Here is a 13,325-nt window from a genome sequence, read left to right as displayed (position 1 = left end):
GTTTGACATTCATTATTTTGATGAACATTTGATCTTCACGTCAGTGGTTCAGATCATCTTTTGAATATTTTGTTTTCTGAGGTATTTTATTCCTTTAACCTCTTAACGCACGCTGTTCCGTCTACGGGACGGACCGGAAGTTGGGAGGTAGCCACACATTCTTCTGAATGTTTTAAACACCAACCCTTAAACATATATATTCATGCCGTACATTGTTAGAAAGCTTAGATTGCCCTGATTCATTCAAGACCACTCACCAATTATATGGTTGCTCACAGCCGTAATAGTATTAGCGATTAGCACGGCTAGCCCCTGAGCTAAGTGAGAAAAGCTATAATGCCTACATACCTTCAAAGTCTTCCCTTTATCCACAACGATCATCTTATGACTCAGGACTTTCTGTACAGCTCGCCAAATATCCATTCTTGTGAAATATGAAATCCGTTTCCATAAAACCGAAATACTTTCCTCAATATGTCAACATGTATTTAGTCCAACACGTAACGTAATAACACAAATAACAAACCATATACGGTCCGTTTACGTCATTTCCTGACCTGCACGTCCATCTCAGAGTACACATGACTAGATGTTTACGACCGTGAGCCTCTTCTGCTTCTGACGACACCACACCAGCCAATCGGTGTTTAGGATTAGGCAGTACATGTCTCCAAAGACAATGAGGACATGTGACCAACAACAACATGGCTTTGATTGACAGCTGTTCTAGCCTATGAAAATGTTCGGTGAAATGAAGTTGATAACCTTTTAGCCAATAGTCAGAGGTTTCCAACGGTGTATGACACTAAGCTATTAAGTTTGGCTGTCCATAAACAAACTCCAAGCGTAACCGGCGTGCGCCCTGTGCGTAAAAGAGTTGAACCATATATCATTACGCACTCGGCATTTTGGTACACGGTTGGTTCTTCTTCGACTTGACGATAGATAGATGGATAGATGGATATGGCCAAACAAAAAAAATATGGTTTTATAATAATAATAATAATAATAATAATAATAATAATAATAATATTAATAATAATAATAATAATATGGCGTCAGCTTTCATTAGAGACCAAGATTTTGATTGTAGGCAAAGGGGATGTGAAGTTATAGGTGTTTGATTGCGGTTATACAGCTTTGGTAACCATGGTAACCAAGTGTCCATTTGGAGTCTCCAAAAAGCACCTGAGGAAAACGCATGGACATACCTGTTGAAAAATAATTCAGAAAAATTCATCTTTTGGTCTTTTGACTCCAAATTTGGACTGCATGAAGCCAAGACCTGTGGCTGTGGCCTCATTGTGTCTATATCCTGCTGAGAGGTCCCTGAATGTCTGTACACATGTCATTGTAAAGGCAAACCTATGGGCGAGTTAACAACCCCATCATTGTAACCTCTGCCACTCTTTGTCGGTAAGTCACAGAATCACACAGACACTTTTACAAGAATCCTGAGAGTGTTTCCTTTCCACTGATACCAGACACATCTCTGAGTCTCAAACTATGTGGGATCTGTGCTGCTCACAACTTGGGCTTGTCGTTTAGGCTAACAGCATAAAAAACAGGGGCGTGTATTAAGAGGTTAATGGACAGTTGAGAGATAAACAGGAAACAAGAGGAGAGAGAGACAGAGAATGACATGCAACAAAGGTCCAGCACCAGAATCAAAGCACAGACCAGTAAGCTACCAGAACACTCCCAGTTCAGCTGATGCTGTCTCAGTGTGTGTGTGTGTGTGTGTGTCTCCGTTGGTGTGTGTACATGTGTGTGTGTGTAATAAGTTCAGTTGAAGCTAATATGAGGCTTTGACAGTCTGGTAGACTCACACTTGATTAGTGTGACTCAAAGTTTCAGAATATTTAGAAGTAAATTCCCTCTTTGAGTTTGGATCCCTCCACTGCAGCTCAGCAAGGAAACACTGAAGAAACACAAACATACTTACTTGATATGTGGAACTCAGACTGCTGAAGCCTCATATTAGTTTACACTCTGGAAGTCATTTTTACTCACAACAAGCCTGTGGATTTTAAATTCCTGAAAACATTTACATTCTACACATTTGTGTTCAACAAATCCTGAAAATTATGAACCAAACATTTGAAACTTCACTGAAGAATTTGAATTTAATAAATAGAAATAAATCTACCAAAGCTACAGTCAGTGAACTGACCTCAGAGTCTCCAGTCTACAGTTTGGACTCTCCAGTCCAGCAGACAGACGCTTCACTGATGAATCAGACAGTTTGTTGTTACTCAGGTCCAGATGTGTCAGATGAGGGTTGGACTTCAGAGCTGAGGCCAAAACTTCACAGTGAGTCTCTGAGAGTCCACAACGAGAAAGTCTGTAATGACACAAATATTACAACATATGTTATCATGAAAGAGACACTTTATATTTACTTCATGCATTTGATGATCAAACAGTTTGACATTCATTATTTTGATGAACATTTGATCTTCACGTCAGTGGTTCAGATCATCTTTTGAATATTTTGTTTTCTGAGGTATTTTATTCCTTTAACCTCTTAACGCACGCTGTTCCGTCTACGGGACGGACCGGAAGTTGGGAGGTAGCCACACATTCTTCTGAATGTTTTAAACACCAACCCTTAAACATATATATTCATGCCGTACATTGTTAGAAAGCTTAGATTGCCCTGATTCATTCAAGACCACTCCCGACTTATATGGTTGCTCACAGCCGTAATAGTATTAGCGATTAGCTCGGCTAGCCCCTCAGCTAAGTGAGAAAAGCTATAATGCCTACATACCTTCAAAGTCTTCCCTTTATCCACAACGATCATCTTATGACTCAGGACTTTCTGTACAGCTCGCCAAATATCCATTCTTGTGAAATATGAAATCCGTTTCCATAAAACCGAAATACTTTCCTCAATATGTCAACATGTATTTAGTCCAACACGTAACGTAATACGTAAAACTTTATATTTACTTCATGCATTTGATGATCAAACAGTTTGACATTCACTATTTTGATGAACATTTGATCTTCACATCAGTGGTTCAGATCATCTTTTTGAATATTTTAAATCTTTGTTTTGTGAGGCATTTTATTCCTTTAATGGACAGTTGAGAGATAAACAGGAAACAAGAGGAGAGAGAGACAGAGAATGACATGCAACAAAGGTCCAGCACCAGAATCAAAGCACAGACCAGTAAGCTACCAGAACACTCCCAGTTCAGCTGATGCTGTCTCACTGTGCTTGAATGAAACAATCATTCTCGTCACTCTCTCTCAGACCTGCACACTTTTAATCTTTGTTTAGCTTTAATCTTGCAGATGAAGGAGAGAACATGGAGTTACATTGAGGCTTCCATAATGTGCACAGTGTGTGTGTGTGTGATCTGATCCCATGTCTGTCTCCACTAAGTTAACATGAAGACATCTTGATTAGAAAACCACTTTTACTGTCCACTATGTTTAATGTGACTGCAGGATATTTAGACTCAGTTCAGCTCAGTGAACAGTTCCAGTTGAGAAAGATCATCTCTCTTTGCTACCTGCTGCTGTCAGGTTCACATCCATAAGCAGCTACATTTACTGACTGTTCATAAACACTAATGAAACTAATGACCTGACAATATTACACCTGTACATCATTAAATATGAATGGATTCAATATTTAGACGTTTTGTTCATTTTAAAGCCTGCTGAGTAAAACCAGTGTGTGTGCGTGCACTTTTTATCTCATAATTTTGACTTACTTGAAGGGTATTTTTATTATCAAAGCTAAGTTTTATCTTCTTTGTTGTTTTTTTGGTGGAAATGGGCTTCCATAGGTATTACCTGTATGTCTGATTATATATCATGTAATAATAACTTTACTGTTTTCACTGATAACTGTAAAATACTGATATATGTTGTGATAAAATGCTGCTGTAATAAAACCTCAACCACAACCTCTAAAGTCCTTCATGTGTTTCACCAGGTTTGAATGAATCCTCCAACACACAAAGGAAGAGAAAGAGAAGAATAAACTGTAAAACCTAATAATGACTAGAAATAAATAGAATAACTGTTCATTAACTTAACAGCTATAAACATCAACATTATTTAAACTCAACATTTAAACAGCTCAACAACATCTGAGACTAAATATAACCAGGCGGGGAGTTTCTGTCCTCTGAAAAGAAGCCAATGCGGAAGTAACTTAGAGCTGCATTCTATCAAAAGGCCACCAGGGGGCGACCGTCTCTATACAAGTCAATGGAGAATTCACCAACTTCTCACTTGATTTCTAACCTCAGTAAACGTTTTCAAAATGTGTTTATGGTCTCAATCGCTAGTTTAAAGCCTTCTTCAATGCAGTCTGGTGTTCATTTGTGAAATTTTGGCCTCCCTGATTTTATATTTGACGATAAAGCAGGCTACGTGGCTACGTTGTGATTGACAGGTTGATTGACCAATGTCCTTGAGATCCAGCCCTCGCAACCAATCGCAGCGTCTCCGCTCCGCCGTTGGTCCCGCACATACGTTCGTACATGACTCCGCCTCATGCCCATATAAGTAGAATCCGTGTTCATTTTTTCCCGGCATGCACCTGAAATTTTCAAGATGGCGCTGCCTAGATTGGATACTATTGGCTTCCGAGCAGCAGTCCACAAACCAATGGGTGACGTCACGGATGTTACGTCCATTTCTTTTATACAGTCTATGAATATAACTGACAAGTTATTACATCTATAAACAAGTAGAGCACTATTATAACTATAATAAGAATTTTACATTATTTATATTTGAAGAACTAAACTACTAATCTACACTGATTTATAATGTTAATCACATCTGGACTTACCGAGCCTTTCTGCAGTTCCTCACTGCTGGGATCAGTCTCAGTCGTCCCTCCTCTGATGTTTTGTACTTCTTCAGGTTAAACTGATCCAGAGGCTCCTCTGACATCTGCAGCATGTAGGCCAGAGCTGAGCAGTCAAACTCAGAGAGTTTCTTCTTTGATCTGTTCTCTGACTTCAGGAACTGTTGGATCTCCTGATGTACTGAGCGGTCGTTCATCTCCATCAGACAGTGGAAGATGTTGATGCTTCTGTCAGGAGAGATATCACCACTGTTCATCCACTTCAGGTTGTTGATGATTCTCTGGATGGTTTCTGGACTGTTGTCTGTCTGACCCAGCAGGCCTCCTAAGAGACTCTGGTTGGACTCCAGAGAGAGGCCATGAAGGAAGCGGACAAACAGGTCCAGGTGGCCATTTTTACTTATGAGAGATTTCTCCATGACTCTCTGCAGGAAGTAGTCCAGAGATGAGTAACTGTAGTATTCTCTCAGGAAGTCCTTCAGTACCTCTGTCTTCCTGCTGGTGTAACAGTGGTACATGTAGACTGCAGCCAGAAACTCCTGAATGCTCAGATGAACAAAGCTGTAAACTGTTTTCTGGAAGATCACACTCTCTCTTTTGAAGATCTGTGTACAAACTCCTGATAACACCGAGACCTCTGTGACATCAAGACCACACTGCTCCAGGTCTTCTTGGTAGAACATGATGTTTCCTTTCTCCAGTTGTTCAAACGCCAGCCTCCCCAGCTTCAGAAGAAGGTTCCTGTCAGCCTCCGTCAGCTCCTGTGGACTCGTCTCATGTCCCTCATCATACTTGTTCTTCTTCCTCTTTGTCTGAACCAGCAGGAAGTGTGAGTACATGTTAGTCAGGGTCTTGGGCAGCTCTCCTCTCTGGTCTGGAGTCAACATGGGGTCCAGAACTGTAGCAGTGATCCAGCAGAAGACTGGGATGTGACACATGATGTGGAGGCTCCTGGATGTCTTGATGTGTGAGATGATTGTGCTGGACTGCTCTTCATCACTGAATCTCCTCCTGAAGTACTCCTCCTTCTGGGGGTCAGTGAAGCCTCGTACTTCTGTTACTCTGTCCACACATGAACGAGGGATCTGATTGGCTGCTGCAGGTCGGGAAGTTATCCAGATGAGAGCCGAGGGAAGCAGCTTCCCCTTGATGAGGTTTGTCAACAGCACGCTGACTGATGACTTCTGTGTGACATCAGACACGACCTCACTGTTGTTGAAATCCAGTGAAAGTCTGCTTTCATCCAGGCCGTCAAAGATGAACAAAACTTTACAGACAGCGAGCTTCTCTGCTGTGAGCTTCTGTAATGTTGGATAGAAAACATGGATCAGCATGAGCAGACTGTACTGCTCATCTTTGATCAAGTTCAGCGCCCTGAACGAGAACAGAATCAGCAGACTGATATCTTGGTTGTTGGAGCGCTGTGCCCAGTCCAGAGTGAACTTCAGCACTGAGAAGGTTTTTCCAACGCCAGCGACGCCGTTCATCAGAACCACTCTGATGTGTTTTTGTTGGTCAGGTAAGACTTTAAAGATGTCTTGACACTTGATTGGAGCATCATGGAGGGTCTTCATCTTGGAAGCTGTTTCAAGCTGCCTCACCTCATGTTGGGTATTAACCTCTTCACTCTGTCCCTCTGTGATGTGGACCTCAGTGAAGATGCTGATGAGGAAGGTTTTAGTTCCTGCTTCATCAGTTCCTTGAGTCACACATTCACATGTGCTGCTCAGACTGATCTGATGTTCATCTAAAACCTCCTGCAGACCACTTTCTGCTGAAAGAGAAGAAAAAAGGTAGAATGAACCAGAAATCAGTGTGACTGTTAATGTTCAGTAGGATAGAGGAGGTAGATTCCTGTTTTCAGAGATGATGACATCAGCAGACAGATCTTCAGTCTTACTTTGTACAGTGCTGGTCTGACTGACTGTCTGCAGTCCAGGTCTGGTTCTGGATCTTTCTGAACACTGGGGACAGGAGGAGTCTCCTGATGAAGCAGACTGGTCCCAGTATGAGGTGATGCACTTTCTGCAGGACCAGTGTCCACAGCTGGTAGAGACTGGATCCTTCAGGACGTCCTGACACAAAGAACAGCAGGACAGCTGCTCCTCCACAGAAACAGCCCTCCTCTTCCTCTCTCTGTGGACATGAACACATTCTTTATGTCACATGACATTAGTGGAGGCCAACCGACAGCTTACAAGCTGCATGCAGCTCTTTCCCCACATAAACAGTCCAGACTGTCAGTATTTACACACTTACACAGTTTCTGTTCTTCAGACTCAAAGATTCAATACACTCAGTTTGATATAAAGTAAGATTACAAGAGTTCAACAGTAATTAAACAGAGACAACAATGTGTCAGCAAAGGCAGAGAAGAAGAAGAAGACTGTAAGCTAGTAAACATGGATGTAAACAATGCAGGATTTAAAATAGATGTTTGATGAGGAGGGAAGTGGATTCAACACATTAGTTAGACCACAAGGAGAAACACAATGTGTTTTGGTAAGTAAGTCAATGTGAACATGACTTTAGTCTGTTAGAAAACTCCACAGGCTCCTTTAATCTACTCTGATCCATTAAAGTCAGGAACAATAAGCAGGAGGAAACTGAGCCAAACAGAAAAGTCCACTAGTGAAAAATAACAGACTGCTGCTCTTTTGTGTTGTGCTGCTGAACAGAGAGCTCTGCTAAATATCTTCATAATGCATCTTTTCATTAGAAAGACAGCACACCTAGAGAGAGGCTTTAACATCACCACCCTTACCCCAACATGAGGAGTCTCCCCCAGCCCCAACAACCCAACATGAGGAGTCTCCCCCAGCCCCAACAACCCAACATGAGGAGTCTCCCCCAGCCCCAACAACCCAACATGAGGAGTCTCCCCCAGCCCCAACAACCCAACATGAGGAGTCTCCACCAGCCCCAACAACCCAACATGAGGAGTCTCCACCAGCCCCAACAACCCAACATGAGGAGTCTCCCCCAGCCCCAACAACCCAACATGAGGAGTCTCCCCCAGCCCCAACAACCCAACATGAGGAGTCTCCCCCAGCCCCAACAACCCAACATGAGGAGTCTCCCCCAGCCCCTACAACCCAACATGAGGAGTCTCCACCAGCCCCAACAACCCAACATGAGGAGTCTCCACCAGCCCCAACAACCCAACATGAGGAGTCTCCCCCAGCCTCAACAGCCCAACATGAGGAGTCTCCCCCAGCCTCAACAGCCCAACATGAGGAGTCTCCACCAGCCTCAACAGCCCAACATGAGGGGTCTCCACCAGCCCCAACAACCCAACATGAGGAGTCTTCCCCAGCCCCAACAGCCCAACATGAGGAGTCTCCCCCAGCTCCAACAACCCAACATGAGGAGTCTCCACCAGCCCCAACAACCCAACATGAGGAGTCTCCACCAGCCCCAACAACCCAACATAAGGAGTCTCCACCAGCCTCAACAGCCCAACATGAGGAGTCTCCCCCAGCCCTAACAGCCCAACATGAGGAGTCTCCCCCAGCCCCAACATGAGGAGTCTCCCCCAGCCCTAACAGCCCAACATGAGGAGTCTCCACCAGCCTCAACAGCCCAACATGAGGAGTCTCCACCAGCCTCAACAGCCCAACATGAGGAGTCTCCCCCAGCCCTAACAGCCCAACATGAGGAGTCTCCCCCAGCCCTAACAACCCAACATGAGGAGTCTCCCCCAGCCCTAACAACCCAACATGTGGAGTCTCCCCCAGCCCCAACAACCCAACAGGAGGAGTCTCCACCAGCCCAACATGAGGAGTCTCCCCCAGCCTCAACAGTCCAACAAGTGGATTCTCCCCCAGCCCCATCAGGACACTCCCAATTTTCACCCACCAGGACCCCACCCAGCCTTTCATTCTCTCCACTCAGTTGGAATCCAGCTCGCATCACGCCCAAATCCCATTGTTTTCTCCTCTCAACCTCCCTCATCGTCCAGCCCCTCCCGTTCCACCACGCTGTAAACAACCATCATCCAAGAGTCACAGAGCTCTTAGCTCTTTTGATTTGATTTACCAGTTGATCTTGGTTCCTACTCTCACCTCTGGTCATGAGCTTTGGGTCGTGACCCAAAGAACAAGATGGCGGGTACAAGTGGCCGAAATGAGCTTCCTCCTTTGGCTGGCTGGGCTCTCCCTTAGAGATAGGGTGAGAAGCTCAGTTATCCGGGAGGAGCTCGGAGTAGACCCGCTGCTCCTCCGCATCGAGAGGAACCAGATGAGGAGGCTCGGGCATCTAGTCAGGATGCCTCCCGGATGCCTCCCTGGTGAGGTGTTCAGGGCCCGTCCCACCGGTAGGAGACCCAGGACACGCTGGAGAGACTATGTCTCTCGGCTGGCCTGGGAACGCCTCGGGATCCCCCGGGAAGAGCTGGACGAAGTGGCTGGGGAGAGGGAAGTCTGGGCTTCCCTGCTTAGGCTGCTGCCCCTGAGACCCGACCAGGATAAAAGGAAGAGGACGGAATGGAATGGAGCTCTTTTGAATATCTCTTTTTTTATTAAAAGGTGATCCAAAAGTTCTTTGTTAAATCATTTATAGACCTCCAAGATGCTCAGGAACATTCATTGATGAGTTTGCTGAACTGCTGTCAGTTATCTGCACTGACTACAACTTTTTTTATCATAACAGGGGATTTTAACATTCATGTAGACAATAACATGGACAGTAATGCCAAAGAACTCTCTGCTCTACTTGACACTTTTGGCCTCTTGCAACATGTGAAAGGACCAACACACACTCGGGGCCACACTCTGGATCTGGTTATCTCTAAAGGTGTTGATATTTCTTCTGTTGATGTTAAGGACTTGGCTCTTTCTGATCATTTCTGTGTTCTTTGACTTACAGATCATTCCAAATGTTCAGTTAACCTCTGTGTCTGTTAGGAGAAGGTACATAAATGAGAATACCAGTGCAAAGTTTATGGATGCTATAGCTATGTCACCAACTGTGAGTGCAGAGTCAGTTGATGAACTCCTGGATAAATTTAACTGGAAAATCTCAAAGGCCATTAGATGCTGTTGCACCTATTAAAACTAAGACGACTTTGAGCAGCAAAACATCATGGAGGAACACTATGATGGTAAAGGCTTTAACATCATGGAGGAACACTAGGATGGTAAAGGCTTTAAAAACAGAATGCAGGAAGTGGAGAAAAACTAAACTTCAAATTCATCTTGACCTCTACAACCAAAGTCTTAATAAATAAATAATGCAGTCAATGCTCAAAGAACAAACATATTAGTGACTGAATTTTTACAAACTTACAGAATTATAAAACAAATATTGTTGTAATGTAGATTATCAAATGATATTAAACTGTATCATCTTCAGGTCAGTTTACAGTAGAAAAAGTCTCTTACTCTGTGTCTGAGGGTCCAGGTTCATTACTGAAGACTGGAGGATATTCTTTAGACTGGTCACTCTTCATAGACAGACAGCTGGACTCTGGAAACTCTGCTCTGTGTCTGTAGAAATAAATATTATTTTACACATATCATTAGTTCCTGTAAAGATCAGATGTATCATGAAACATGTCACAGAGTCATGATTTAATAAAGACATCAATAGTTGTGTTCATATCTCCTTCTGCATGTTCTAAACATTTTATCTACAGCTGCAAACTGGATCAGTTTCATTGAAGACTTTTTAACATCTCTCCAGCGGTTTGTGTCATATTTGTCAGATAGATGTGTTTCAGTCTCCATGGTAACTATGTGTCTTCCAGTGATGCGCGGGTCGACCCATGACCCGCGGATATCCGCGGTTCGGGTTCAATTTTTTAAAAATATTGCGGGTGCGGGCGGGGCGGGTCAAAAAGACAAAATACATATTTCTCACTTAGGAACTTTCACTTGCCTATTTATGATAATCCATGTTTTATGTGAAAGAAGAAGAAGACAAACTTTAAAATAAAACTGTTATTAATATCGCTATGTGACTACTTTTGTGCGGACTATGGCTGACTATCTGCTGTGTTTTGAATCTCCATGGCAACGGGAGAGAGCTGAAGCTTGATGGTGCAGTTTTTCCACAATCTCTTCAGATCAAACCTGACGCTATGTCCTAACACAGTTGGGTGTCACTCCTAATCAACATTATGGTTGTGCTCAATCAATAATAACCTACACTGATGTGCTTCATAGCTTAGTGACGCTAAAGTTAAATTGTGATCAGAAGATTAATTCACCTCTCGATCTGTGAGAGTCATCAGCTATAAATATCATTATATGCTCTGCGCTTCTTCAATTTAAACATAGCCTATACGTTTTGTTGAAATATCGTTACCTACAGTATATTCTATTATCTATTACTTCAATTTAAACAAGTGATCAAAGATCAGTTTACTAAAATGTAAGCTCTCAGATCTGATGTTATAGCAGACAGTGTTGACTATGTTTGGCATGTGTGCACACTTGTGTGTGTTTGTATTTGTGTGCACGGCAGAGAGACGCTTTCCGCAATCGTTCAATAAAGAACGATGTAAAAATCAATCTTACAGTGTATCTGTTGTTGTGTGGTATTCAATTAATCTTTCATGAAATTGTATCATAATCTTTACTGTGAATCCAGTACAAATCCTCGTCTATCTATGGCTTACAGTGTCACAAATGAGTTCTCATCGGTAGGTTCCATGGCAATACGTTCACTGGCTTTATTTTTTTTCTTTCCTCGGGTCGGGTCGGGTTCGGGTCATGATCAGCGCATTTTTTTGGGTGGGTTGGATCTCCTGGTGGGTCGGGTTGGGGCGGGTGTTAAAAAAAGCTGACCCGTGCATCACTGGTGTCTTCATCTGCTCTGCTGTTATATGGGATGCCCCAGAGCTCAATCCTGGGTCCTACTCTGTTCTCTCTGTATATGCTTCCCTTGGGTCAGATAATCAGTCACTTTGGTTGTATAGCCTATCATTGTTACGCAGACGACACTCTGCTATATTTTACAGTAAAACCTGATGATTTTAGCAACTTAGACACTCTCCACTACTGTTTAGCTGTGATAAAGGGCTGGATGTCTCTCAACTTCCTTCAACTAAACTCTGTCAAAACTGCGTTTCTCATTGTTGACTCAAATTGAGTTGAAATACAGTAGAAACAGTCTCTTACTTTGTGTCTGAGGGTCCAGGTTCATTACTGAAGACTAGAGGATATTCTTTAGACTGGTCACTCTTCATAGACGGACAGCTGGATATTACAGACTCTGCTCCGTCCTCCTCTTCCTCCTCTTCCTCCTCTTTCTTCATCTTCTGGAGTCTGAGAGGTAAACCAGTAACACTGGAGACACACATACACAGTATAATAAACCCAGTCCTGCCTCTCAACTTAGTAGCTTCTTATTAGTTGACATGACTTTAACTACAACCATGTGTGTTTTCTAGTCATCACAAAGAGAAACTTTGACTCTGGTTTAAATCCAACAAACAGACTTCAGATAAACATGTGTGTGCTTCTTAACTGTGACTTCTCTCTATTTAGAGCTCAGCAGTGAGTCACGTTACATCGCTGTGAGGACGCACAAACCAGGAAAACAACAGGAAACAACGTTTAACACCTCAAACTCTGTCATTTCACATTATTCTGACACACTTTAATCAACTAAACAATGAATGTGATAAATAATCATCAGATTGATCAATAATGACAGTAATCATTATTTACAGTCCTGATATTAACACTCACCTGCCTCAGACTTGCTGTTTTCCTCCTTCTGCTCTACTGACTGTGAAATGGCGTCTAAATGGACTTTCAACTTCACTGCCTACCTGTCTTTGCTGGAGGTCACTCGAAGTGTGTGTGTGTGTGTGTAACAGTCAGTCTGTCTTGTTTATTGTGCAGAAATATTTTATATTTTTCTTCCTGTAACTCAGAATTTGGCGTTTTAGGATCTTTGTGTTGTTGCTATTTTAAATATGAATATCAACTTTGGCAGTTATTATTTTATCTTTATAATCTGAACAGACTTTCACCTTTACTCCCTACCTGTCTGCTCCTCCCTGCTTCTTCCTTACTGGAAGTCACATGACAAACACAGGTGAGCTGAATCTCCATGATGAGCCAACTCCTCCCACACGGCTCCTGCTGGTAGAGGACCACGGCTGCTTCTCAATTCTCTTAACCGATGTCTCGCTAGGATTGAGGATCGAGGAGGATTTCTGAGGAGCTATGAGTGAGGAAACACGAGAGCAGCCTCCTCTAGTCACTTGCTGGCTTTATTGATTGATTAGCTGCTGCAGCTGATCAGAATGATCTCATATATCACTGCAGTTTGACAAAGTGGAGACAGACTTTCTTCATTTATTAGAAAGATTTTGTCATGATCTGTTATTTCCCCCATTAACTGTTATTATGGATAAAATGACCATAAGGAAGAGTCTGTCTGTCTGAGTCACATTTTAAACACATTCGTCATCTTTTTCATGTGAGGCTGAAAAATGTTTAGTTTATTGAGTTCTATCATATCATTTTTTCCTGAA

At 42.8% G+C, this 13,325-nt stretch overlaps 1 protein-coding gene across 1 annotated transcript in view; it reads right to left on the bottom strand.

Moving 5' to 3' along the window:
• Window positions 1–12,552, bottom strand: part of si:ch211-233m11.1 (NACHT, LRR and PYD domains-containing protein 14) — a 58,438-nt gene extending 45,886 nt beyond the window's left edge. Inside the window, exons 1-6 of the mRNA XM_053333523.1 lie at window positions 12,532–12,552; window positions 11,967–12,126; window positions 11,046–11,053; window positions 10,219–10,323; window positions 6,738–6,973; window positions 4,991–6,611 (exon numbers count right to left, since the gene is read on the bottom strand). Of these exons, the coding sequence (XP_053189498.1) occupies window positions 4,991–6,611; window positions 6,738–6,973; window positions 10,219–10,323; window positions 11,046–11,053; window positions 11,967–12,095 (2,099 nt within the window). The 5' untranslated portion in view covers window positions 12,096–12,126; window positions 12,532–12,552. The remainder of the gene's footprint in view (window positions 1–4,990; window positions 6,612–6,737; window positions 6,974–10,218; window positions 10,324–11,045; window positions 11,054–11,966; window positions 12,127–12,531) is intronic.
• Between the last annotated feature and the right edge of the window lie 773 nt (window positions 12,553–13,325).

This window comes from Scomber japonicus, chromosome 14, assembly GCF_027409825.1.
Source record: "Scomber japonicus isolate fScoJap1 chromosome 14, fScoJap1.pri, whole genome shotgun sequence".
NCBI classification, from domain to species: Eukaryota; Metazoa; Chordata; class Actinopteri; order Scombriformes; family Scombridae; genus Scomber; species Scomber japonicus.
The sequence above is the reverse complement of the archived record's forward strand: the minus strand, read 5'-3'. Positions and strand labels throughout refer to the sequence as shown.